This window comes from Diachasma alloeum, unplaced genomic scaffold (genome assembly GCF_001412515.2).
Source record: "Diachasma alloeum isolate Michigan unplaced genomic scaffold, Dall2.0 Dall_scaffold_78908, whole genome shotgun sequence".
NCBI lineage: Eukaryota > Metazoa > Arthropoda > Insecta > Hymenoptera > Braconidae > Diachasma > Diachasma alloeum.
In genome coordinates this window covers 1,446,990-1,474,601 of record NW_021683643.1, presented here as the reverse complement: position 1 = coordinate 1,474,601, position 27,612 = coordinate 1,446,990, and the positions used below count along the sequence as shown (strand labels likewise).

The 27,612-nt window shown below is 38.3% G+C and overlaps 1 protein-coding gene across 1 annotated transcript in view; it reads left to right on the top strand.

The window, feature by feature from the left end:
- The window catches only part of LOC107047839 (lachesin), a 213,754-nt gene that overhangs the window by 99,898 nt on the left and 86,244 nt on the right, over nucleotides 1–27,612 (top strand). The window contains exon 3 of the mRNA XM_015270695.1: nucleotides 13,423–13,580. Coding sequence (XP_015126181.1) covers nucleotides 13,423–13,580 — 158 coding nt within the window. The remainder of the gene's footprint in view (nucleotides 1–13,422; nucleotides 13,581–27,612) is intronic.

The window sequence follows — 27,612 nt, the reverse complement described above, 5'->3', positions numbered from 1 at the left end:
GCAAATTAATACCGAAATCCGGGAGAATATTTTCCGCCGTATCGGCTAGTCTACACCCAGAAAAATGTTTCTTTTTAAACAAATAAAATTCTTTATTGGAAATTTTTTACTTATTTCCAGAATGTTTTTATCACCCATGAATAAACTTGTTTACTTGCTTCAAGAAAAAGGATTTACTTACATTAAACAAACAATTTATTTATTTCAAATCAATGATTTTTTTTAATCAAATAAACAATTCATTTAGTTCAAATAAACAGTTTTCTTATTTTAAGAAAATCACATTTTTATGTATTTTGTGGAAGAATTTTGAGAGTGGGTTTCAACAATATTCGTGGGCTATTCGGAAAAAGGTCGTATGAACCTAATCCAAGAAAAGTGAAATCTGGACGATTTGAGCTCTCTAGAATCATTCTGATCCAATTTTTCATTACACTTTTCACTCCAGTATATACGACCTTCTTTCACCATCGTCTCACTGATAGTGAAACCATGAAACAGAAATTCCCCCCTCCCCCTTCCCCTAAATGTCCTACGTGATGTATGTACAGCCCCTAATAATTATTGCATGTTTTTCGTTCAATCTTTTTCGATTTTATTAAGAACTCAAAGCGATAATAAATTTTTAGTATTTTTTTTTCTTCTCGTATACCCTTTCGGGTCTTTACGATTTGTTCCCTTACCCCCCCCCCCCCCAACCCCCTGTACTGCATTCGCCCAAGGACAAGGGAAAACGTCATTTGAAGGAAAAACCGCCCCAGGTACAGCCGTCTCTTGCGAAACTCCCGCTCGACAATGAAACCGTGAGATTTAGAGTGTCACAAATTTTGGCCCCCCAGCCGGGAATTGAACCCGGGTCTCCCGCATGCCAATTCCACACTCTAACCACACAGCCACCGCCGTCGGTATAAATTTTTAGTATCAAATAAATATTCATTGAGCTTAAAGAAGAAATTTATTTGATTCAAATAAGGAAATTTTCTTAATATGAAAAAATGGGTTATTTGGTATAAATGAAGAATTTGTTTGGATTAAATGAAGATTTATTAATAGTAAAAAAACATTTATTTAATATAAACGAAAATTTAGGAACATTCACGGAAAAATAGAAAACTCATGTCATTTTGTGTCTAAATATTTATATTCCACTGAAAATTCAATCAAGTTGTGAAATTTCCATCTCACTCCCACTGAAAACTTGAAATTTCATAACCCCTTTTCCCCTAAATCCGATTTAATGTCACTCTCATGAGATTTACTATAATATCTTCCATGAAATTTCAAAAAATTTCTAACAGTGTATTTAAAAAAACTTATTTATAATATTTGATTCAAGTAAACTTTATTTGAATCAAATAAATCATTTTTCTCGGTATATTGATGGTCCTTTACTTTTTATTCTTTATCAGAAAAACTCCATAGTTTATCCCAACTTTCAGACTCCCTCGGGTAGAAGCTCGGGTTAAAAATTATTGGAGAAATGTAAAAACAGTCTCAACGCGCATTTCGATCACGTTCAAGTTTAATGGTCGATAAATAACAAATGACTCGACTCTTTGGACCTCTCATCTATCATCGGAGAGAGAATCGTTGCTGCTTGTAGCAAAGTTTTCCTCTGACTTTAAACCTATTTCTCTCGGTCCTGTAGACCCCTCCGCCTACATCTTGTTACTTCTTCACCTGGCATCACCTCAATTCTCGTGGGTATAACCCCCAGAAAACTTGTAACACATGATTCTTTTTCATAGAAAGCTTCTCACCCCGGGTTTTGCACGCGTCCCCCCTGTCCTGAGATCTTTTTCACCAGATGCTTATGCTCCAAGCCTTCAGCATCGTGAGAATCCCGAGGACTGATCCCCGTGATTCGATGACTCCTTTTCATCCTCCACAATAAGTTTTGTAATTCCGTCACTTGCGTAACTTTCTGAGTGGCAATTTCCCTGAGATCGTGCCCTCACACCGAGGCATCTCGTACCAAACAAGTGGAATGACGTCGCTGCAACCAACCATTTGGCGAATATACAGACCAAAAACTTTTATTCCCAGCTTTCGACGAAAAGGATGAGTCTGGGAGCGAAAAAATTGTGAAAATCTCATCCAATTTATTTTTCTACCATTCTCCATTGTTTGTTATACACTCACGTCGCACAGTTCCTCTAAAACTCGAGGGAACCTGCTATCGGATTAACGGAAGAGTGAACGGGGCTCGGCAAAAGGAGCAGAAGGAAAAACCGGTGACGAAAAAATCATAGGAAATTCAGGTTCGGCCGCTAAACGGAATATTGATTCTTATTCTATCACGTATTCCTTTGTTACTTGGAAATATTAGGTGATCTGATTCAGGAATAACAAATTTCATGCGTTTTGAGGATGCTGAGTATCAAATGAAATGTAAATCTTGGTATTTTTTTCTGTAGTTTAGTCATTGATAGGTTATAAAAGTACATTACGTCATAAAAGTGCTTTTTATGGGAGAAAAGTTGGGGAGTTTTTATAGGGAAATTTCGGGAAACAGTTCAGTCTCCTCGTATACCCAGCGGAATAGCTAATTGAATAAACTTTCTTTGAATTTTCATCCAAGAACACTGAGAGAAAAATCTGAAGTTCGATTTACAATAAGAAAATAATTGAGGCATTTTGGTGAACGATACGATTTTTTTTTGTATGCGGCAGATAACATTATAGTAACTTCACAAGCGTAATTTTTGCAAATCAAAATGCAGTTAAACTAACCAAAGTTCAAAAGTAACCACGACAAATCTATCGTGAGGAGAACTATAAAATAGTTGCTATGACTACATTCCATTATAGTAATTACTTCTCCGGCCATAGTTACCGTAACCCATGAAAAATTGTTGAGGACTTTTTGACTATAGTTCGATGGTGATGGAATATAGTCAGAAGAATTATATTTTTCTCTCAGTGAATGGACAGAATCATGAAATTCCACATTTTACTGAAAATTCAATGTAATTTAAAATCTTTGAGGTGGAAAGATAATTCTCTAACTTACTTTATTTTTCAATGAAAACATAAAAATCTGATGCTAAGTTACGCTGAATTTCCAAAGAATTGTGAATTCAAGAATATATTTACGAGAATTCGCCTGATTCCGATGAATTTTCCTGCAAATGAAACTGAAATTTTTAGTGTAATAATCAGGAAATCAGTGACATGACTCAGAAAATGATATTTCTTTTTTCTCTGTGAATTAGTGAAATAGATATATTGTTACGGAGTCGAATGTATTAATCTATCCCCTTCCCGCCTTTTGGAAAATGAAAGAAAGTTGATGGTCATCCATTGATGTTTGGCTATAACTTCATGTCTGATTAATCCTTGTTATTTGATTAATCTGACTAACTGTCAAAAAATACGCCCCTTCGATTTATTCTGAATTATTACTCCCTTAAATACAACAATATGAATGTATTAATTTTCATCAAAATTCATTTATCATTGAAACAAATAAAACAAATTTGAATAAAGAACGTTCATTTGATTCTAATTTGTTTCTCTGGGTGTCCATTCGTAAGAAGTGAGAATTCCCCCACGGGTTCTCAGCATCACCACACAGATTCTGTTGAATTATGGATAGAAATCTCACCAGTAGGGAAAAGTCGGGCCATTTTTGTAGGGAAATTTCGGGAAACGGTTCAGTCTCCTCGTATGTCCAGAGAAATAGTTAATTGAATAAACCTATTTGAATCGAATAAATGATTTTATTTAAATAGCTAGTCATGACGGTTTTCATCCAAGAATGGAAAGAATCATGACATTTTACATTTCACTGAAAACTCAATGTAATTCCAAATTTTTGAACTTAATGATAATCCTCCAACTTACTTGAGTTTTCCATAGTTCGGTGCTAAATTACGCTGAATTTTCAATTAATTGCGAATCCAAGAATATATTTACCCGAGTTCACCTGATTTCGATGAATTTTCCCGGAATTAGAACTGAAATTTTGAAATCTCTTTTTCTCTGTGAATCAGTGAAATAGATATATTTTTACGGAGTCCAATGTTATTAATCTATCCCCTTCCCCTCTTTCGTAAAATGAAAGAAAGTTGATTATCATCCTTTGATGTTTGGTTATAACTTCATGTCTGATTAATCCTTGTTCTTTGATTAATCTGACAGTGTGTTCTATTCTGAATTACTACTCCATCCGAATTTTCCTGTTCATTTATCATTGAAACGAACCGGAGAATTTTGAAAAAAGTGCGTTTGTTTAATTCAAATCTATTCTGTCTCTGTGGGTCCATTTGTAAGAGGAGAGAATTCTGCCCACGCATTCTCAGTATCACGAATCCAGATCCTGTTGAATTATGGACAGGAATATAACCAGCAGAGTACCAATATGAGACCAAATACTGAAACGAATTTCGAATGCGTAGTAAATCTGTTTACTACTCCGATTTATGCCAAACAGCAGAGAAGATTCTGGCATCCGACTGGGGTATGGCTGAGTTTCGCGAATGTGTAAACCATATGGTTAATAGAATATGCCTCAGACCAACTCTCGCATCCCTGGATTCATTCCGGTCGGACTATGCGGCTGAGGGTAGTTGTTTTGCATGGTACACAGTGGCCCATAAGAGAACCCGTAGCACGGGTGCAACGTAATCCTCGGTTATGTTATCGTGATTTTTCGTCACTCGGCCCGATAAACGGCGCTTACTCGGGCTCTGTCGAGAGGGGGTAAAGAGAGTTTACCGCGGCACTTGAATAATCGGTGCTCCAAGGAGGGTAAATGAGACGCTCGGTGCTCCAAGGAGGGTAAATCTCACTTACCCATNGGTTGGCTCCGAGGGGGATAGCGAAACTTCGGGCGGTGCATATGAGACTGAACGCATGAATTTTCGAGGGAATACCCTTCTCGAGGAGCTTACCGATGCGCTATTAATGGCCCCATGTTTATGGGGGAGTGTCCAGTTGTCGGAGAATTTGAAATTCAGTTACGCCACTTGGCTATGAAAATGTTTCGCTAATCCTGTCTGGTTGAAATTAAACTCGGACTCGTGATGAACAGATATTCGCACGATGCTTATCAGGGTACACTGTTAACCCTAGTCTGGTCGCCAAACGCGACCCTGAGACTTTGCTCACCTCCGCGGAGATTCGCCACCGTATTATTTAGGCGATAGCGTTGCCGAATTCATTCGACACTACGAGTTTCCGGCAACGTCGCGTCATGGGCAATTTCATTAAACACGGGAAAAAATAATTCATCTGTTCGAAGTAATTTGAAAATTCAGCTTAATTTGCTGCAAACTATTTAAACAAACCCACCTATGTGATTCAAAATTTATTTAAATTAAATGAACAATTTCTCTGAGTGTGGAAACATCCTTGATCCTTTATTTGGCCTCTCATGTGCATTGTCATAAAATCCTGCTCATGCAAATTTTTATCACATTACAGTTCCACTGGAAATTCAGAAAATTTTGTCATTGAAAATTAAAAATTTTACTGAAAAATCAATGAAAAATGCAAATTTTGGTTCGATTATCCCATGAAATTTGATAGAAATTTATAAATTTCAGGTCAATATACTCTTGTATCCTCAATTATTTGAAAATTCAGCGTAATTTGCTGCAAGCTATTTAAATAAACCCATTCATGCGATTCAAACGAAGTGTATTTCATTCAAATAAACAATTTCTCTGGGTGCAGAAGCAATCTTCATTATTTATTTGGCCTCTCACATTCATTCTCATTAAATCCTAATGGTGCTGTGGAATTTCGTTGTGAAGTGATGTACGTTCACTACCAAATAATGAGTAATTTGAGAATAATATTTGAGGAGTAGGAGATACGACCAGTTGTGGCTAGTTATTTGGGAGTTATCCTGATTATGAGAAAGATATGGCTGCAAAGTATCCTTTTTGGCTAGCGAGTGCTTCAGAGTTCACGGATATTGGATAGTCGGTGGCTATAATCATAGACGCTATTAGCGGTAACGGCTACCGTGTGTAGTAGTATCGAAACTTGACGCAGTCAAATGTAGGTGGCCAGTGTGTTGACCAATTATCGTCGACCCTGTGATCTTGGCCATGAGGAAAATGGAGGTAAATAACGTGACCTGACGACAATGCTGAGTTTTGTGGGACGAATGATTTCATTAGCGCATCAGGAATTGTTCTGGAGGGGATTTCTGCAGTTGAAAATTAAACTGATTTGCATCTTCTACGACTTAGAAGAGTTCGAGTTCATCTCTTGGGGCGGGCTAAGTTCATTAGCTTCGGGAATTTGAATGACTTTGTTGTACATTGTGTTCTCGACTGAACAACTTGCTCAGTCAATGATTCAATTTATTTCTTATGAGATGAATTGGATAATTAATTTTTTTAAATGGGTATTTTGATGACTCACGGAAAAAAAAATTCTTGAACTGAGTATATTTTATACCGCGATCAAGTATATGCATAAACCTGATTCAAGTATATTTTATACACGAATGGGGGATGGGTTTTTCAATTTGAGGATGATTATTTCATATATCAGCCAGGGTTGTACCAAGCGCTCTCAAGTGTAATATAAGGGTCAGACACTAAGTGTCAGGATATAAGGGTCAAAAAATAGAAGTTAAAAAATGAGGATCGGCATATTAGAGTCAAAAACTGAGGGCCTGAGTGTGAGAGAAAAATATAATTCTTCTGACTATATTCCATCACCATCGAATTATAGTCAAAAAGTCCTCAACAATTTTTCATGGGTTACGGTAACTATGGCCGGAGAAGTAATTACTACAATGGAATGTAGTCATTGCAACTATTTTATAGTTCTGCTCACGATAGATTTGTCGTGGTTACTTTTGAACTTTGGTTAGTTTAACTGTATTTTGATTTGCAAAAATTACGTTCGTGAAGTTACTATGATGTTATGTGCCGCATACAAAAAAAAATCGTATCGTTCACCACAATGCCTCAACTTTTTTGTTATTATAAATCGAACTTCAGATTTTTCTCTCAATATAAAGGTGAAGGAATGAGGGTCAGAATGTTAGCATCAGGCAAGGAGGGTGAGGTTATTGCAATCTTCAGGAAACACGTCAAACTCTGAAACAAAAAAATTCGTTTCGAAGGTACCCACCCAGTAAATTACGCATAATTTGATACTGAATATTCGTGTTTTAATTTGAAATTCAGTCAGATCGAACAATTTTAGTCAGAAATTCAGAATTTCCGTGACCGGATGAATTACCAAAATAAAACTGATGTAGAGGTGTCATGTGACCTCAAATACTGCCCTCATCTGATTGGTCGAAATCAGAATTGAGTAAATTACAAGTGAAATTTTAAATATCTCCATGTCCCCTTCTTAAATCGAATTGAATATCTTTACTAAATTGGCGATAGAATTTAAATTTTTTCCGAATACTGTACCCTGCTTCACCAGACTGATAGAATGATTCAAGTATTCCAAACGAGATTCATTAACTATTAACGAATGATAGAGTTGAATATGACAAAATAAATATTCGTTAATAGTTAACGAATGATTCACTTGAAAGGTGAAAGTCGTGTCAAACAAGGCTCCTCAAGTTTGCGTTTGTTAACAATTAATGAATGAAAACGAACATTTGAGACCGAATGGACACTCTCCATCCAAATCCATTTGTTAACAATAACTAATCCTTTCTATCAGTCCACTTAATAATAAAATAACATTTTACCACTCATTAAAAGTCATCCCTCAACGATAATAATAATCGCGTAATTGTGTCGATGAAATTCATCGCATTGAAAAGCGTTCGGAAGCGGGAATCTATGCGATTTTACAATGAATGCACTCCCGCACATTCAGCCTTTAGTAGCATTTCGATAGGAAGATACATAGAACGGTTTAGTGAGCATGGACAGTTCGGTAAGAGAGAATGCAATTTCGTATGTGTGTATCGACGATGAGGGTTGGAAAGCTGCTGCTTCTGCGCTACCCGTGGATTTTCCTGGGGTTGCAGCGGGGCAAGGGAAGGGAAAAGAGAGGACGGAGACCACTTTCATCGTTGGGCACGTCATACGGCCGTTTTCGAGGATACTCCCTCGATAATCCCGTTGCGTCAACGTTGAAATTTATGCTATCGACATTTTCCACACCAACTATCTGACGCCAATGGAGAGAAGGGGGGAAAGGGTGTAGAGTTCATTCGGGTTACTAGGGTTATAGCCCAGCACCACCTCGTTTAGCTACTGATCCTGGCGCTCCAACGTATATTCAACATCGTTGAGAATATACCTCACGTGATCCTCCGTCTATTTACATAACTCCACTTTTTTTTCCTCATGAAGAAAAGTTTCGCCACTGGATTTTTTGCACTCATGTAAAAATCCTGTGAAAAATTCTATTCACTTTTTCGGTGAGTAAATTGGGCAAATGTTTCGGTGTGAAATGGAATATGTATCCTGTCATAGTGGATTCATGTAATTTGAAATATCCAGGGATCTCCATTTGAAACTGATCTCAATAATCTTTGATGTTTCGGCGTTGAACCTTGTGAAAATTGTAACATTATAATATTGTGTGGAGTTTTTACAATGTAACGTAATCATTTTCCATATTTTGTGATCGGGGATAGCCATATCCATAAATTATAATTTACGGTTAATAATGAAGTCGTCAATTTGTTAGTATCACTCTTCCATTTTAGTTATCGAAGTCATTATCAATTTAAAAATTCAAATTCAGAATTATTTATTACATTGAAAATCCATAATTTCAGGGAGAAATCCGTGGGAACTGCAAATTTCTGTTCAATTATTCCGGAAAAATCCATAAAAAATCAGGAAAATTCAAAGAAATCTCTTTTTAGAATCCAGATTCCTCTAAATTCTTAGGGAATTCCTTGAAAATTAGGGAATTCCCAGGATTTTAAAGAATTGCCTGAAAATTCAAGGGAATTTGGCTGTGAATATTCATTTTCACTTGAAAATTAATGTAAATTGTGGAATTTCAATTTTCAGAGCAACTCAAAATTCCATCGACTTTTCCCCCTTAAATCGAATTTAATGTTTTTTCCGGAAAATTCCGCCAAATTTTTTTAACAGTTTATTATCTTTTGCGAGCTTCTTTCTCACTCTTCTGGCCTTCAAAAAATACCATCTTAGGAATTAGAAAAAAGTTTACTATTGCAATAATTCAGTGAATATAGAATCAAAGTTGTCTTCGAGATCGGAGAAAATATTTTTAGAAACTTTAAATAGTAAAAAACATCGATGTTTCGATGAAAAATTCAGAAAAGTAGCCATAAATCATAAATAACAAGACTCATTCCTCCAGTGAATTCCATCGTAATATTAATTATAAAAAATCTCTATAATTTCATGTAATTAGAGCCTGCACTCAGATTCCTAGCGCCAAGTCCAAATGAAATATTTAATTAAATCAGATGTACCTTTCACCGAGTAAAAACACGAGACTCCCAGCCGCACTGACACCAAATGCTTTACCCGGGCCAGAGTAGTTTTAATTAAAACAACATTTGACACACTAATATTTAACAACCTAAAGCTCCATTGTTACAATTCCATACTTTTTCCCCCATGTTTTCGGTTTATTTTTTCGACCGCATTCTCCCAACAACTCCGCTGAATATTTTAATTGAGTAATTAGAATTTTCGTGTTTCCCTTTTCGTGCTGACACTCACCCACTCTCCACCCCCATCCGTTTTTTTTCCTATTTGGAAAAACAAATCCCAGTGGATTGTTCCAGAGTTGGAAAAAAATAATACTTGGTGAGGACAACGGCAAGTTCATCAGTACAATTGATTTGAAAAAATATTTCTACACCAAAATGAACAGTGAGACTGAACAGAATACAATTGGAAAATGTTTCTCCCTTTTGTTCCATTGTAATTGATTCTTTTCTATTGACAATTGTCAAATCACATTCGCAGTGCAGGAATTCCCCTCGTAATGAAAAAATCCCCAACAAACTGCCTGCATAAAAAAAAAAACACCGGAAATATGTGAAGAATTGGGAAGGACTCCCATTGGCGTCAATCGTATAATCGGTAGAATAATTATTCACTCGACTGTGCCGTAAATTCGCCATCCCCGTTATACATGAATCGAACCCGACACCATTCTGCAGTTTCCATTTTGTTGCCCTCCTCCACTACTCCAAGTGCGATAAATCGTGATTCACCCCCTCCCCCCTAGCTCCTACCCCGTGAAACTACTGCCACAGTGTCACATACACGCAAACATGGATTTTCATGCACATATATAAAATTTATACACACATAGACATAAATTTCTATACTCGTATATCCAATCACTGGCGCCAGAGGAGTCCCAAACTTCGGTTCCACTGTTTTGGTGGGTTAAATTTTGAGTTGTTCTCGTGTGGGTAAAACCGACTGGAGATTTTGTCTACACACTTGCCTAATGAATTTCATTCCTCCGATATGATATCAAATGATTATTGAAGTCAATGGTTCGCAAGGTTTCACCTCGCTCACTAATGCTCCCCTCACTCTCGTATTTCCTTCTCTCTTCTCCCACACTTCCCCCCCCCCCCCCCCCCCCCCCCCCCCCCCCCCCCCCCCCCCCCCCCCCCCCCCCCCCCCCCCCCCCCNTACGTGCAAACTACCACAACAGGAAATTCGTATTTCCAATGGTTCGACCAGTAAACATGAAACGTCGAGGACATTGTAAAATTCTCTCTCTCTCTCTGTCTCTATTTCCACTCCCTTTCGTCGGTGACTTGTGCCGTTTTACGCAACTGTGGGTGGAGAATGCCCACCCAGTGAGAACAGAGAAAACAACAGCCACTGGAATGAAGTGTACGAAGGTTGTACTGAAACATAACAAGGGGGTTGGGGGCGGGCAAAAAAATGTGATAGTGGCGAGGGCAGAGGGGGGAGTGGGGAGAACGAGAGAGCTTGGCATCGAGTGTATAGAGGGGTTGGAAAAATTTAAATTGAATGCCAGAGTCGTTGGGAACGACCACTCGAATAACGCGGCCAATACCAAAACGTTGGCTAAAAATTCTCTTGGGTAAAATAAAAATAGTGGAGAACACTGGGGGTAAAGGCGTCTATTTCATGTGTTTTTTTTTCTCTCTCTCTCTCTCTCTCTCTCTCTCTCTCCCGCCGCATTTTTCTCTACGTGTGGCTTTTTTTTTTCATTCTCGCTCTAGTACACACGTCTAATTTTACCATTTCACATCTCTGTCTCCCTCGTTTAATCGAATTTCCAGCAATTTACCGGATTCATTTCGATCATCGTTCGTTAAAAGTTCGCAGAGCGATCCGATTTTTTTTACACGTGAGCCACCTCACCTCCTTTCCTTTGGATCGGGAGGAGTTCCCTTTTCGCGCGTTTGAATTCACTGGCATTTCGAGAATTTTCATTGCTCTTATTTCCGTGATCATGAATTTTCTATGAGGATGGTTTTAATGATGAAAATGAGATGCCGAGGGGAAAAAGAAATTTCATTAAATATTGTTCGAGTGAGGGGAGGGAGCGAGTGAATAAAAATAGTATGAGATCACACGGAGGGAAATATTCAATAAAAATTACATATCTTTTCCGTAATTCCGTAGCGCAATTTGGTTGTAGGAAATTTTATGGAACTGTTACGTAATTTTTACCTACACGGAGAAAAATTTTTGATAAAAATGATCCTACTGTTATATAAAAGTGTATCATGTGTCATCGTTTCTTCATTTCTATCCCAAAATTTAGTAAAAATTAATATATGATGGTTAAATTTTATTCTACTTTAGAGAAATTTTATCCTGGCGCATAATAAATTTTACCCTACCGGTACAGTAATTTTTACTCTACCGGCACGGCATTTTTTATTTTTATCAGGATAAAGTTAATTTTTACTAAATTTCGGGATAGAAAGGAGGAAACGATGACTCATGATACTCTTTTATAGAACTGTAATATAAGTTTTGTGGTGATTGAATTTTAAAATCGTAGAAAAATTACGATTCAACATGGAGAGTAGCAAGCTTTTTTTTAAATATTTTCAGTACTTTAAATTTTCAGTTATCTATCCCTAATTTTTACGGATTCTTGACAATGATTGTGTTTGTAAGGTATTGGAATAAGTGTAGAGTCGGGATTTGACATACGAATAAGCCACTGTATATTTCGTCTAGATCTGAAAGCCGTGGATTCCTGATTTTTCATATAATAAAATTAAGTTGTGTATCATATAATGCTATTTTATTGTGCATCTAACTCTGACATTTCTTCTTGCTGCTTTACAACTTTGGGAATTTAATCACTGAAATTCAGACACGGAATTTAGGATAATGTCGCTGGGAATTAGTGCCAAAATAACCGGATTTCAGGATTACTCACTAGTTAAATTTTTTAATACCGCTGATCCTTGAAAACTAAAACTTCTTTCCTCTGTAAGCATAATAAAAATTAAATTAACTTAGAATCAAAAAAATCATGAGCAGTCAGCGACATTCAAATTACGTTTCACACAGAATTGTGATTTTTTTAAACATTCGTTGTTAATCAATAAATAATTGAAATTGTTTAAACTTTCGGAAATTTTATTTTTTCCGGCACGAAATCGATTTTTGGTAAAATTTTGAATATGAATACATTTGTTACGATTCCAAATAAATGAATTTTATAGTTGAAAATTAATTGTATATCAATTATTTGTAGAAAATACTCGTAATATTCAACACTTGCATTTTCAAAATTATTTCATCAATCTTCCTCCAACGTACACTTTCTATTTTTTTTCAGAATTTTTAAAATGTTTTCTAACCGTTCAATATCGAGATTCAAATGCAGACAGGCAAATTTTAAATAATAATAAAAATAAAATAATAAAATGGGCTCAAGGGAAAGCTTTGATGTTCGACTACAAATGTAGAAAAGCATTTCGCGGAAGAAAAAATAGCCGAAGTACTTGGATATCCCTAATGATAAAAATCAGATGCCAAGGGAAAACAAATTCATTAAATCTCGTTCGAGTCGGGGGGATGAATAAAAACGAATGAGATCAGAAGTTGAGAATAATTAATGTTTATGTGGTATGAACACGGGAGGTTGCCGGTGAAATTGAAAGAGATACGAATGTTGGGTAGACCCGGAGATTAATTAAGCGACGAAAGATTGGGGGCGAGTGGAGTGAGATATGAGAGCATCTCAGGGAGGATTTTGCAAGGGAGTGGAGAATTTTAATGCATTCGAGCTGTCAGGAATGTTGTGAATCGGATAAAGCTCTTATTACAATATCCTGGTTACAGCTCTCTTCAGAAGGCTCACGTAGTACTCCAACCGCTCCAACCGCTCGGTTAATAACAGCGGTAGAGCGAATTTCCCGGTGAAATGTCCATGTCACTGGGAAATCTCCGCCTGTTGAGGTGGACTGACGCAATCTCTTATTTTTTATGCCGATTTTCTGGAAAGTAACTTGGAGTTGTTTATTCTCAGGAGGCTCCAGTTTGGCGAGTGTCATTCCGAGCGGCAGTAAACCTACTAGAGCGTGGGACAAACCTTATTTCGACGATATCACTGAGAAAAACATCACAGGCATTGTTGGACAAAAAGCTGTACTCAGTTGTCACGTCAAGCATCCGGGTAATCGAACGGTGAGTTTCCTCGTATTAATTACTCAATATTTTCGGTTCGGTTTTTTAGGGATCATACTGAGTCAGTGTTTATCAATAAATGTTCTTCATCGAATGGATTTGTCTTCAATCAATTAAACGCTTCTATTTTGCATTTTATTCATTTCAACAATATGTCTGTTTGAAGTTGACACACGGAGAGAAAAGTTGGATAAAAATTACCTCGAAAATCGTGACAAATGTTACTATACGAATGGGTAATCGTGGAGCGAAATGTAATTCAGTAAAAAAATACTGGTTTTTAGTGGATATCTCACGATTTTCCCGGGAAAAAAGACATCTATGGATGCAAAAATTATCCTCCTGTTTAGAAAAATTTCTGACACCGGCAGGGGATTGTTTGTTTTGCCAAACAGGGTCGATAGAGATCATTCTCAGTTACAGAAAAATTGTACGAAAAATTGGAGCAATTATTCACGTTCACTAGGATAAATTTTGATGCACTGTTAAAAATTTTTGTCTACATTTTCTGTGTCAAATCCCGAAAATTTTTATCCTGTTTAATTTCCACTGAAATTTCAGGATATCTTGTCATTGAAAAATCGAACATTCTATTGATCTTCTGTTCTGCTCTGTGTTTCAATTATTCCGTGAAAATTCGGGAAAATCTGAAAAATGCAAGGAAAATTCGAAAATTTATGTCATTTTGTTTCTGAATATTTATGTTCAATTGAAAATTCAATCAAGTTGCGAACTTTCCGTTTCAGTTCCACTGAAAGCTCGTAAAGTTAGTCGAATTCTACCTAAAACTTGAAATTTCAGAAACGTTTTTCTCCTAAATCGGATTCAACGTCACTGTCATGAGAATTACTACCATATTTTCCATGAAATTTCGAAAAACTTCTAACCGTGTGGGATAAAGGGTAAATTGTACTTTCAACTTTCGGTACAAATCACTCTCACGTTTAGTAAATTTTCCCGGGACAACGGAGGAAAATTCACTATTAATCTCGCCCTTTTTCTATTTAAGGTGAAAAAGTACTAGAAATCGAGGTTGCTTCACAATTACTTGACCCGTTTAGTAATTTTTCTCCGCGTAACTCGCATAATTATTCCAACGGAAATGCTTTGATTGTATGAAATGAATAACTCACGCATTCCAAATGATGGATTATTAAATGTTCATAAATCGCTATCTTCACCATTCATCAATTCTTCAATTTTTAACCAATAAAATCTCCATTCGTATGAACAACATTTATATTCATAAAAAAAGGAACTATTTCTCTGTGAGCAAAAAAGAAATCTTACAAATTGATACCAATATTCTTAATTCCGGGGAACACAGATTGAAATCGCCCGAGCAAAAAGAATTAGCACGCAACACGAGACCCTTCCTCCCAAGCTTACATAATTTCTTAATAAATATTAAAACGTGCAAACAAGTACGTAACACTCTCTTTTTTTATCAATATTCAAGCAGATATAAAACCGGATAATATCGTCGTCCCTGTGGCACGCAAACGTTTAATTAACAGCCGGGGGAGTGCCGTCACCCTGGCCCCTTGCTAATTGTATCGCGGTGGGATGACAAAAAGGGAAAACAACAAAATCAGCAGTAGCTGCCTCACCTCCCCCGGGGGAACTCCGCAGGTTTCCTCAGCGGGTACCCGCGTGCCGCGATGGCGATAAGCACCCTCCCGAGATTTGCATTTAATCGGCGCCAGTTTTCCACAAGGCCGAGCCCCCCTCTCCCCCATTCTCTAAGAGCCCAGGCAACCTTTCCTGCAAAAACGACACGAACCCCAGTAGGACTCGTCCCTTTTACCAGCCATTTCTACTCGCTAAACGTCCGTCTCCAATTGCCCCGGACCGCCCCGACTATTTTCAAGTGGATAAACCGTAGGTGACTCTCAACTTTTATCACCTTTTAGCATTTTTTGCCAACCATCTTCAGCGCTAAAAGTGCGAATGTCCTCGCTACACTTTTGTTGTCGTGCGACGGGGCGTGTAAACACCTTGCACTTTCAGCCAATGAATTCCGGGGAGTAATATTGGGTGAAAATTCGGAAAAATTAGCAAATTTAGGTGACTATTTCCTCCTTCAGAATCTCGACCAATAGAATCGTCGCATTCGGGGATGTAACATGGTATTATTTCGTTAATTTTCGGTTATACGCTGTTACCCGTAGCGGCTAAGAAAATATTCGCAAACAATTCCTTTGGTCGAAATTCTGAAGAAGGAAATAGTCCGCCGAATACCACTCGAGCTTCAAAATGAATCGGGTATTTCCCTCAAGCTTCTCTGCATACAAACGAGCGTGTCAAGTTTTGCATGAAAAATAGAAAGTTTTAACCTGCAAAACTTGACACTCTTATTTATTTGCAATGAAGCTATTGGGAAATACACGATCATTTTGAAACTCTCGTGGTATTATAATTGAATATATCCGTGAATTACATGTTAAGAATATCCCAGTACGAGTAATGGAATTGGAAAGAATCGAATTGAAAGGCGACCATATTGGGTGGATTTAGGTGGAGAAAAATCATGAAATTAAGGGAATCGTCGACATTTGAAGGACACACTGTTGAAAATTTTCGTCTGAATTGTCCGTGTCACATCCCGGAAATTTTTATCGTGCTTAATTTCCACAGAAATTTCAGAAAATCTTGTCATTGCAAGATCAAATATTTCATTGATTTTCTTTTCGAATGGTCTGAAAATCAATAAAATACTTGATTGTTTAGTTCAATTATTCCCTGAAAATACGGAAAAATCAAGAAAATTCCGGGAAAAATTGCAAACTCGTGAATTCTCTTGAATTCTTACAAAAACTTGAAATTCAATAACCATTTTTCGCGTAAATCGAATTCAGTGCCACTCTGCTGAGAATTACTGCCATATTTTCCATGTCATTTCGAAAAATGCCACAGATTTTTCCATTAATATCCATGAAAACTCAGGTAATATTTCAACATGAATAGTAAAGTCGGAACAGTAATTACACAATTCACTAAATATTCACCTAAATTTTCCTATTCTAATTAGTTCAATTTTTTACAAAACACTTCAACTAAAACCTACAGTTTCCCTTAATTTTCTCATAAAATTCTGAATTTTCAATAATGAAATTATAAATGTTTCCAAGAACTCTACCGTAAACTTCATCCATAAATTCTCAACAGTCTCTTCAAACCAAAGACTTTTCATTTTAATTGCTCACAAAAAAACTTGGAAATAATAATTTCAAAATTATTCATCCACAAAAATTGCCCCTCAAAGATTCCGCAATTTCCGGAAGTACTCTCCCAAACTACCAGCAAATACCAGAACTCAATACAGTTCATCTCTTTTGGTGTTGAGAATTAATACCCATTCGGTATTTACAAAAGAAAAACCATAAACAAACGATAAATACCCGTAGCAGAGTAGAAATAGCGAATGAAAAAGAAGTGACATTGCATCGCAATCATCGTAAAAGCCCCGGGTGATAGAAATTGTTATTTGAAATGTTCAATAAATCCCGCATTTACGAGAGAATAAATTCACTGGAGCACAATGGCAATAGCGAAGAGAGAAGGGGAGATGATAATAATGAGACGACTCAATTGATCGACTGAGGTTTGGCTCTGGTTGGATGACCTCTAATCGTTCAACTCCACCGGGGGGAATCAGACTGAATGAGGTGACCTGACAGGAAAGAAAGAGCCGGCCCTTCGACGATGCCGGATAAATCAGTGGAGCGTGCTGGCAGTGGTTGCAGTCACTGTTGAGTCAGACAGTACGATCGGAGAAATCAGTGATCGAACGAATGAACTGACACGACTGCATTAACCAGTTATTCATCCTCACTGTGTGCTACGCCAGATTGTTTCTATCTTTGTCTTACTTATTCACTTGCCACTGGAGTCATGGATACATGGGGCCAGTGTACATTGTCACTCGAGGCGGAGTGAACGCGTCGTACGGGATTCGTGCACTATCCGTTACATCGAGTGGCGAGCTCGGTGGAGCGGAATCAAAGCGCGGGACCGGGGGGATGTTTAAACGAGGGGTGGTATAAGGTGGGTGAAACAAGCTCGATGTCGTTCAGTGCTTGGATGGAGGGATATGTTTACATGGAGGAGAATCAGGGGCTTTGGGTCAATGACTTTTTATTTATTCGGTTCTGTTGGTGACGGGAGACGATATGTTCTCTGCACAATGAAAAGAAGTTTGTAGGTTAATTTTTTCGGTAGTAGAACTCCACGAGCTTCAAAATTATCGGGTATTCATTGCAAACAAATGAGTGTGTCAAGTTTTGCAGGTTAATAAAGGGTTTTTTTCTGCAAAACTTGGCATGATCGTTTGTTTGCAAGAAAGCTTGAGGGATAAATACCTCTCGAGCTTCAAAATTAATACCCGATTAATTTTGAAGCTCGAGAGGTATTTGTCAGATTATCATTCCCAAACGGATTTTGACCAATCAGTGCAGTGGACAACATCAGGAACAACTAGTCGAATAAATATTTTGAATTGTCTGGAAAGCATGTTTCAATGTGTAATTTAAGACCCTAAAAATGACTTAAAATTGGGGCACCAAGCGTCTTAAAAAACGTGACACTAGTGTCTTGATTTCCGCCCCCAGTTTGTCTGGTGAAGTAAATAATAAAAAAACCTCAATAACGTCACTAATCCCGAGAAGTGCAAGTGACTAAGAATTCTTTCTGAATGATGGTGTTGGGGTTATAGCAGCGATGATCGCCGAGGCAAGAGAAGAGGCGTGCTACGGAATTACCCTTAATGCATCCACCAGGAGAATTGCATCGTGATGAACGAGGAGTGGAATTTCGTGCTCGCGATCCAACCAGGGGATATATATCACCCCTCTCCTCTCGCTCTCCCACAGTGATAGTACCCTTCACGGAAATAGAGAGGCGGAGTGAGTGAGGTGTAAGCCGAAACTTGTGACGCAACCCTGAGAAACCTCTCGGTGTCTGTCACGGAGGTAGGTCCAACGTATCCCCCCAGTAGCACCGAAGAATTTCCTCGACTACATCTTCCCCGTTATATCCTCCATCTCCCCTTCTACAGTATCTCTATTACACTGGCGAACTTCTCAGGGTCTCAGCGGGGGGTATATCCGGCCCGTTGGAATTTGATTTAACCGAAACATTCCGGCATTCCATTCACCATCAGATCCAATCATCCCAACCTCGACGTACGCCCCTAAAATTCTACCACTGTCCCTTTGCTTGACCCTCGGACGGTACATTTTCCATGTAAAATTGATAGCTCTTGGCGGTTGAATTTATACTGGAGTTTTGAGAGTACATACCCTCAAGGGTGGAGTAGGTACACAAAAACAGGAGGGAATAAAAGTACTCTGAAAACGGGAGAAAAAACATGAGAACTGAAATACACAATGTGAAAGCCACACGAGTTACAACGACGTTGAATCATTTTTCATCGTGGGATTTCACGTGTTCAGTTCCTCACACACAATGCAGTTTAGCAATCCTACTCGCTTCTCTTCAATCTCCATCTCTGTCTGGGTATAACAGTGTTGCAATGCGTTTTGTCTATCATTCTCTCACAGAGTTGCACACCTCTTTCATAAATCCACGGGGAAAACACATCACTCTTTTGTACATTTGATCAGAAAATTCTCGCACTTTGATTCCATGAGAGAATTCATGACACACAGTTGCGGCGAGGGGGAGGGGAGCAGTCTGAAGAATTTCAATCAAATGTTTTGACGCGTAGATTAACGATATTCGAGGGTCTTTCAGAATTTCAAGATTGATTGAAGATTAGTTTAATGAGGATTGGGTCAAGGTGTCGCAAAAATTATGAAATTCTAGACAGAGAATGGAATTTTGATTTTCAGGGACACATAAGTGATTTTTGGGGATATATCGGTGAATTTCTGGAATCTATCGCCAATTATTGGGGATACTGGATAGTGAACAATATTAACATGATCATCAGTGCTTTTTATCACGGAAATTTCACCATGTCATTGGTGAAAGACCAATTCAGAAGACCACACGAGTTACAACGAGGTTGAGTCACTTTTCATCGTGGGATTTCACGTGTTCCGTTCCTCACACACAATGCAGTTTAGCAATCCTACTCGCTTCTCTTCAATCTCCATCTCTGTGTGGGGATAACAGTATTCCAATGCGTTTTGTCTATCATTCGCTCGCAGAGTTGCACACCTCTTTCATAAATTCACGGGGAAAACACATCACTCTTTTGTACATTTGATCAGAAAATTCTCGCACTTTGATTCCATGGGAGAATTCATGACACACATACTTGTGGCGAAGGGGGGGGGGAGAGCTGGAAGAATTTTTTCAATCAAATGTCTTGACGCGTAGATTAACAATATTCGAGTGTGGCTCAGAATTTCAAGGTTGATTGAAAATTAATTTAATGAGGATTGGGTCAAGGTGTCGCACTCTCAATGAAAATTGGTGATAAAATCACAGAATTTTACAATTTTGTACTCACTGAATTTCACAATCACGAATTCACAATTCACAATTCTTTATTGTCGACTAAAGAATATTATATTATTTTGTATTTACGAAATCCTAATAATTGGAGATAAATTTCTGATTTCAATGAAAATCCAAAGGAATTTCAAATTTTTGAGCAGCAAGAAGACAAGAGTTCTCCAGTTTACTTGAATTTTTAATTATCTAGGAATTGAATATATTTTTATATTCAATGTATTTATTTCAATTTCCCCGAAAATTGAACTGAAACTGACAGTTTCCATTGCTTATCTCAGAAAATTACAAATTTTCAATGATGAAATTCCTTAAAATTTCAGTGGAACTGGAATGTGACAAGAATTTTCAACATTGCAACTGATATAATTTTAATAACAAAAGAGTCATGAAGTTCTCTACGATAGAATTGTACATCGCCAAGATATTTCGAAAGTCACTTGAAACATGAAAAAAATCATTACAAAATAAAAAAATCGTCATGAATAACAATTTAAAAATTTAAATGTTCTGAATTCAAGAACCACTAATTCCATTAGATAATTTCCGCAAAAATCACTGAGTCTTTGAACTTTCTCGCCTGATTTTAGTAAAATCTTCTGAAAATAACTGAAAAATAAAAACCTCTTTTATCTGTGTACAAGAATAATCGTAAATGAGAAAGGCACAAATAAAATAGCATCACTTGAAACGATTGTTGCCTCGCTCCAATAAAATCCGACATAACGAAGTGTTATGTCAGAGAAAACATCAAGGGCCCGGCTTTATTTCCCCTGTGGATTTAATTTTACTCCGCTATAAAAAGAAATCCACGAGAACTCGTGAGTCTGGATTACAACTTGAGTTTGTCGATTGATAAAAATTAAGATTAGTGAAGCGAAGCTTTGTTTTCGTTTACCCACTATCGCTGGAGCGGCACCGATGAACTGGAAGAAAGGCGAGTAAAGAAGTGGCGAAGACTCCGCGGAGGACAGCTAAAGGCAGATAAACTTTTCACCCCCCGCGAAGTTGAAGGAGTTGAAGGGGGGGGGGGAGAGAACCAGCGTTTAAGAATAACTCTTCGATCGGATTTCTCTAGACTTCTCTCTATTGTGATTAATTCGAGGTGAGTGTGATCCAAGGAACGTTAACAACGTAGATAGAGGAGGGAAGGTAGACTACTGGTGCAAACTCGAAGGGCACCGATATACCGTTCCCTCTTTGTGTTGTGAAAACATCCCGTAGGAAATCCACTGGAGACGACATTATTGTTTTACTTCCAATCGTCCCTCCATTGTCTATATTCGGAAGTAAATATCTTTATGGATACCGTGTGGAAAGGACTGGGGAGAACTGCACAAACCCGGGTAGTACACCTAATGTTATTGCACGATTACGAAATTGAGGATAAGGGAGGGAGTGGATCCATTGTTACCCTGGTAACGTCACGGTCTGTCCCTGTTCAAAGTACCTACTACCAATTCCATATTCGCATTAACTCTAATTGGCCAACTTTGATGTGCGACGGAGTTTCCGTAAGACCTGGGAATAATTCCCCATTGGCCCAAAAACTTTGCCGGTTGTGTACACATGCTCATTACGAAAATCTTGTTCTTCATGAAACTGTGAGACAAGATACTTTGGTGATTATTTGTCTGTTAGCTATGATATCTGTGATGGTCATTGTACAATGAGCAAACTTTGATCTTTCATATGCGGCTGAACCATTTTGAAATATTGTCACATGGTTCAAATGCAAAACGGCATTGGGAAGCAAATGAAAAAGATCAAATAATTAGCAAGGGGAAGGGGGAATGGAAATCGTAAAAGCCTTGATAAACGATCCTAAAATCCTGTCTACACTCAGACGAGCTATTTTTTTTTAATTCACCTCTTACATGTCTAAATTTGCTTTTTTTGTATTTTGTTACACAAATAGTGAATTTTTTTATATGAAAAAAAAAAATCAGCTGTGTAGGAGTCGAATTCCAAAAAACTGGCTCGTAATTGTTGTTCCACACATTTTTCCGAAAATTAAAAAAAAAATCTTTTGTAGCTCAAAAATTGGAGGCCCTGAACTGTTTTTAACATTTTAAGCGTTTTCGGGAAGCGAACAATAAAATAAATTTTTTTTGCACTAATTACTCGTTTTCAGATCTATATAATCGATCTTCAACGTATGAAAAGTCTCACTCCAATAACCCACGACTTTTAAAACTCACAGTAGTCTCCTCTTAAAATACATAATTTGCGATTTTTTAAGCATGAAATGAGGTTAGTGAAACGTAAACACGCTTCACCATAATTTACGTTATTATTTTAACCCTAAAATACACTCTTTTGAAGCCGAAATTCCGATACTCATGACGGAAAAAGCCACCAGACATCCTATTGACCTTAAGCGTAAATTACGCTTACAATTAGTATGACGTAATTTACGTTTAGCTGTTTGTGTCTGTAAATCGTGTCTGTCAAGGACTCTTTACCACGTGCCCCCATGATTCGAGTCAAGTCGAAACATCCGAAATTGGGTTAATTGTGTTCACTAGACGTTACAAATGATCTTATAAAATACTGAAGACGTCTGCCGCCCTTTCTGACCATTCTCGTCGTCAAAACCCATAATGGCTCCAATTCGTCGCACGGATTGCGCTGCGTGTCCCTTGGGTCTGTGGCCTGATAGCCAGAACATTATAGCCCCCTCCGCCAGATCCACTCCAGTAATAAACAGCCACTTGTCCCCACCATGTGATCGGTCAGGTTCGTCCGCCCTCATTGTGTATTCCTTCAGTTGCAATAAATCAGCCTCAGGTTATTTCAGTACGACTCAAGTGTTCCGTACTAATTCAGCATAGCTTGAAGCTAGTTTCCAGTGTATTGTGCAGAACTCTTGAATTTCACGTACAACGAACGGTACAGGTACTGAATAAAGACACGAAAAAGTTAAAGATGGGCCAGCTCAAGCACACCGTGTATTTGTCAGAACGAAGAAGAAGGAGGTCGAATAACAGCGCTTGGTAGTCAATCAGCTATCTGAAGTGGACCAGCACGTACTCGGTTCGTTAATTGGAGCAATCCTCTGGAAATGGAGTCTCTATACACGAAACGCTTTCCGTTGTTCAAAGGTTACTCGTACCCTGGCTGATCAATAGGGTTTCTACTGTGCCAGTAGCAAAGTACGTATTTCCAATTTTACAATAGACTGGAAATTGCTTAATTCATGTTATATCTCAGATAGCCATGACTCTACCATTTCATTTCATTTCCCGTCTGTTACTGAGATCTCAATCGTCTGAAACCACTGAAATTACCAGTGGCTTCTCCCATTCTCTTCGGAGATGGGGCTGATATCGCGATCATCGGAAATGAAAAGAAATGGCATATAAAAAAGTGGAAGAAAAAGCCAAACATAATAAAACCGTCGACTGTGTTTGAGTGCGAGGGGGAATGGGGGGGGAAAAAAACTCGGTGGAATAGAATGCGGCTGGAGGAAATGGAGGAAAAAAGAATGAGTGAAGCTGCGGTGAAATTCGACAGAAGATCGTAAGGAGTCTGGGAGGAGTTGCAATAGGGTGACTTGGGTGTAGCCGCGTATCGACGTGAACTGACAGTCCGGTAGTGGGTACCAAGGGGGTGGCATGGATATTGACCGTCTTGTCCTAGAGACTAGCGGACACAGGAGTGTGCGTATGTGCCTCCACCTTGCTACCCTCTCTCCTCTTTATACTCAAGCGTCCTACATCCTCTCAGGAGTGGAACCGTTCGGCTGTCAAGCACTGTTGAGTTCACTCCAAGGCTGGGGCTTCCTCTCGATCATAGTCTTTCCTCAATTCTCGTCTGTTCCTTCTATTACACTCCTTTTCTTCGCCTTCGAACCAACTCCTGAGATCCTTGAGAAAAAGAAAAATGGTGACGATGGCATCTTTCTACGAACCTAACGTCGCACATACACGGTCCTTATCTGCTACCAGTGTTCCTCTTGCGTCTGGATAAAAATAAAAGGAAACGCAATCCCGTACCACTCACAACTCCCAGCAACTCGATACAGCCTCGCACAGAATCGTTGGAAATCTCCTTCGGGAATCTTCTCCATGGGACACCTGGTGCCCTCACTCTTCCTATTTTTGTCATTCTCGTACACGGCTGTGATCTCGCCCTCTCTATTCTCTTCAAATTCTATTCTTTGGAGCTCTGCGTTCGTTCTTATCTACTCAGTCTTACTTTTGCGATTTTTTTATCAATCTGCCCATCACCGTTTCATCGCGCCCAACTGCATCGACAGCATTATGTTAGTAGCCCTATCATGTATCCTCCCATTGTTATCTCTCAGCTCCTCTCCACGTCCTTCACTGTGTGATTTCCCGGGTAGTTATCGCATCGCGGAGTCCGGATATCCCAGCGATCGCCGTAGCTCATTGCTCCGAACAAACGAATGAATTCAAGTGCCTGATGATGCGTATCCATACGGAGCATCAAGTCACTGAGGCTCACACCCTCTGCAGTCTTCCACGTATTCGGATTTATCTCCCTGGGAAACGTTCACATGTTCAGGAGAGGACGAAAAAACCGGGGAAGGAAAATGGAACGTGAAGGAACTTGAAGTGTAAATGTAGATAGATAAGATTTACGTTTAACAGGTTTATCTCAGGATCCCCTATTGGATTATTCCGACCAAAGGAGAAATTATCACCCGGATTTTGCGTATAAAATATCCTCACAATCTCTGGAACTGACAATTATCGTCATGACAATCGATTTCCTGGTGGGACATTATGTATGAATCCAGGGGGAGAAACTACCCACCGAGTGTCGATAGTTCCTGGAATTCACCCAACAGTACAAAAGAGTACATCCATATACTCGAAAATGTATGTGAGAAATTCTGGCTCATGGGAGCCTAGCAATATGTGTGACTAGTACTCGTAAAACAACCCTTTCGATATTCACGCGCTCCCACGGAAGTACCAGCGAGTGGGTAGTTTATCGACCGCAAGAACCGATGAGAGTCTCGTGGTGGGGTTGGGATATCCAGGACTGCCAGTCGATGAAATGCTGGATGAATTTTCTTCTTGCGAATTCTTGGCACTTTTTGTCGTCACAATTTTTCTTTTATCGAGATCGGTTCTTGGTTCTGGTTACAAATATATTCTGTCAGTTGCGTCATGATTGAATTCTAGGTAAAGTATACTGTTAAAAGTTGTTTACTGAAATTTCTGTTAAGAACCTTGGAAATTTCTAAGAAGCAATATTTACACTGAAATTTCAAGGGATTTTTTCATTGAAAATTCAGAATTTCATGGAAAACTCCATGAGAACTCGAAATTTCAGTTTAATAATTCCGGGAAAATTAATGAAAAATGAGGAAAATTCAGAGAAATCTCTCCTTACATTCCAGATTCCTCTGAACTTTCAGGGCATTCCTTAAAAAATTTCTGGAATTCCAGCAATTTCAACGGAATTCTCTGAAAATTCTAGGGAATTCGGCAGTTAATATTCATTTTCACTTGAAAATTCATGTAAATTGTGAAATTTTTGTTGTGCTACCGCTAAAAAAAGGGACTTTACTTGAATTTTCGGAGAAACTTGAAATTCCATTGGCTTTTTCTCCTTAAATCGAATTCAAGGTCTTTTTCCGGAAAATTCAGTCAAATTTTTTCAACAGTGTACTCACATGCGGATCTTCCTGGGCCAAAACAACCCATTCAAATCTGATCGACACCTGAACGGAGACGCGATTCCCTGAATTCGGCGGAAAAAACTATTCACCAAGTGTAAATCGTTCCTGGAATTCACTCAACAAGAGTATATCGGCATACTTAAAGATGTAGGCGTGCAATATGGCTGTCTAGTACTCATAAACCAACCCTTTCGATATTTACGCATTCCCATAGATGTACCAATGAGTTGATAGTTTATGGAGCTCACAAACCCACAAGAGTCTTGCTGCACTACTAGGATATCCAGGAGTACCACTTGATGAAATACTGGAAAAATTACCTTTTTCCCTTGCAAATTCTTAGCTGCACTATTTGTCGTCACAATTTTCCTTTCATCAAGATTAGTTCGTGATTCTGATTAAAACTCTATCCTATCAGTTGAATCATGATTGTATACTGCTTCTCCAAGCGTAAATCATTCCCAGAATTCATTCAACGCTACTAGAGGACATGGTTGCCTACACGGAGAGAAATTTTTGATAAAAATTATCCTACCGTTCTATAAAAGTGTATCATGAGTCATTGTTTCCTCATTTCTATCCCGAAATTTAGTAAAAATTAATATATGATGATCAAATTTTATTCTACTTTAGAGAAATTTCATCCTGATAAAAATTGAAATTACCCTGCTGATAGAGTAAAAATTACTGTACCGGTAGGGTAAAATTTACCAATCGTTGTAGAATTTTCGTTATTATCTACATACAAATTATTGGACTGGAAAGGTAAAATTTATTATGCGTCAGGATAAAATTTCCCTAACGTAGAATAAAATTTGATCATCATATATTAATTTCTATTAAATTTCGAGATAGAAATGAGGAATCGATGACTCATGATACACTTTTATAGAACGATAGGATAATTTTTATCAAAAAGTTCTCTCCATGTAGTTAGACAACAGTCACGCAGTGTTGACGGAACAATGTGAAAATGCAGCCATCAGGCCAAAGAAACACGGTATCTGTTCAATTATTATTATCGAAAAGGTTCATCCTTCATTTTCAAACATGAATTTGTTTGAATAACTATTAAATGTGACCGTCTATCCATTGGATGTTTAGGCTGTATCCCGTTCTTTCGTCATTTTATCATTTATTCCTTCATTATTTCCGCTTCGAGTCATTATTTCTCCATAATTCATATATTTTTTCAGGTACAGAACCCATCGTTAGCGTATTTAGGTGATTTATCAATTTCTTATCTCTCGACGGACTTCAAATTGTCCTGAACCGTCCATCTATTGGTCTGGTTACCCTAGCCTGATCAAAATTCTATCCTATCGCTTGAATCATGATTGAATACTGCATCTCCAAGTGCAAATCATTCCTAGAATTCACTCAACACTACAGGAATCCATCCACCAGACTCGAAGACCTATGCGCGCAATATGGCTGCCTAGTACTCGTAAAACAACCCTTTCGATATTCATGCGTCCCCACAGAAGTACCACCGAGTTGATAGTTTATCGACCTCACAAACCAACGAGAGTCTCACTGCGCTGCTAGGATATCCCAGACTGCCACTCGATGAAATGCTGGAGGAATTGCCTTTTTCTTCCTTGTAAATTCTCAGGTGCACCATTTGTCGTCACAATTTTCCTTCCATCGAAATGAGTTCTCGGTGCCCACCGAGAAGATGGAAATGAAACACTTCACGACTTCTCGTGGTGAACAAAGAGGCACTCGCAGAAGGAGATGAGGGAAACGGTTGCGCTTGGATGCCGTGGAAAAAAGGATAAATTCATTGAAGTGGATAACTGCATTGTGCCAGGAACACTGCAGGAACACATCCGATTATTGGGAAGACGGGATTTTGGCATTTCTTCATCCCAATCCCCCCCCCCCCCCCCCCCC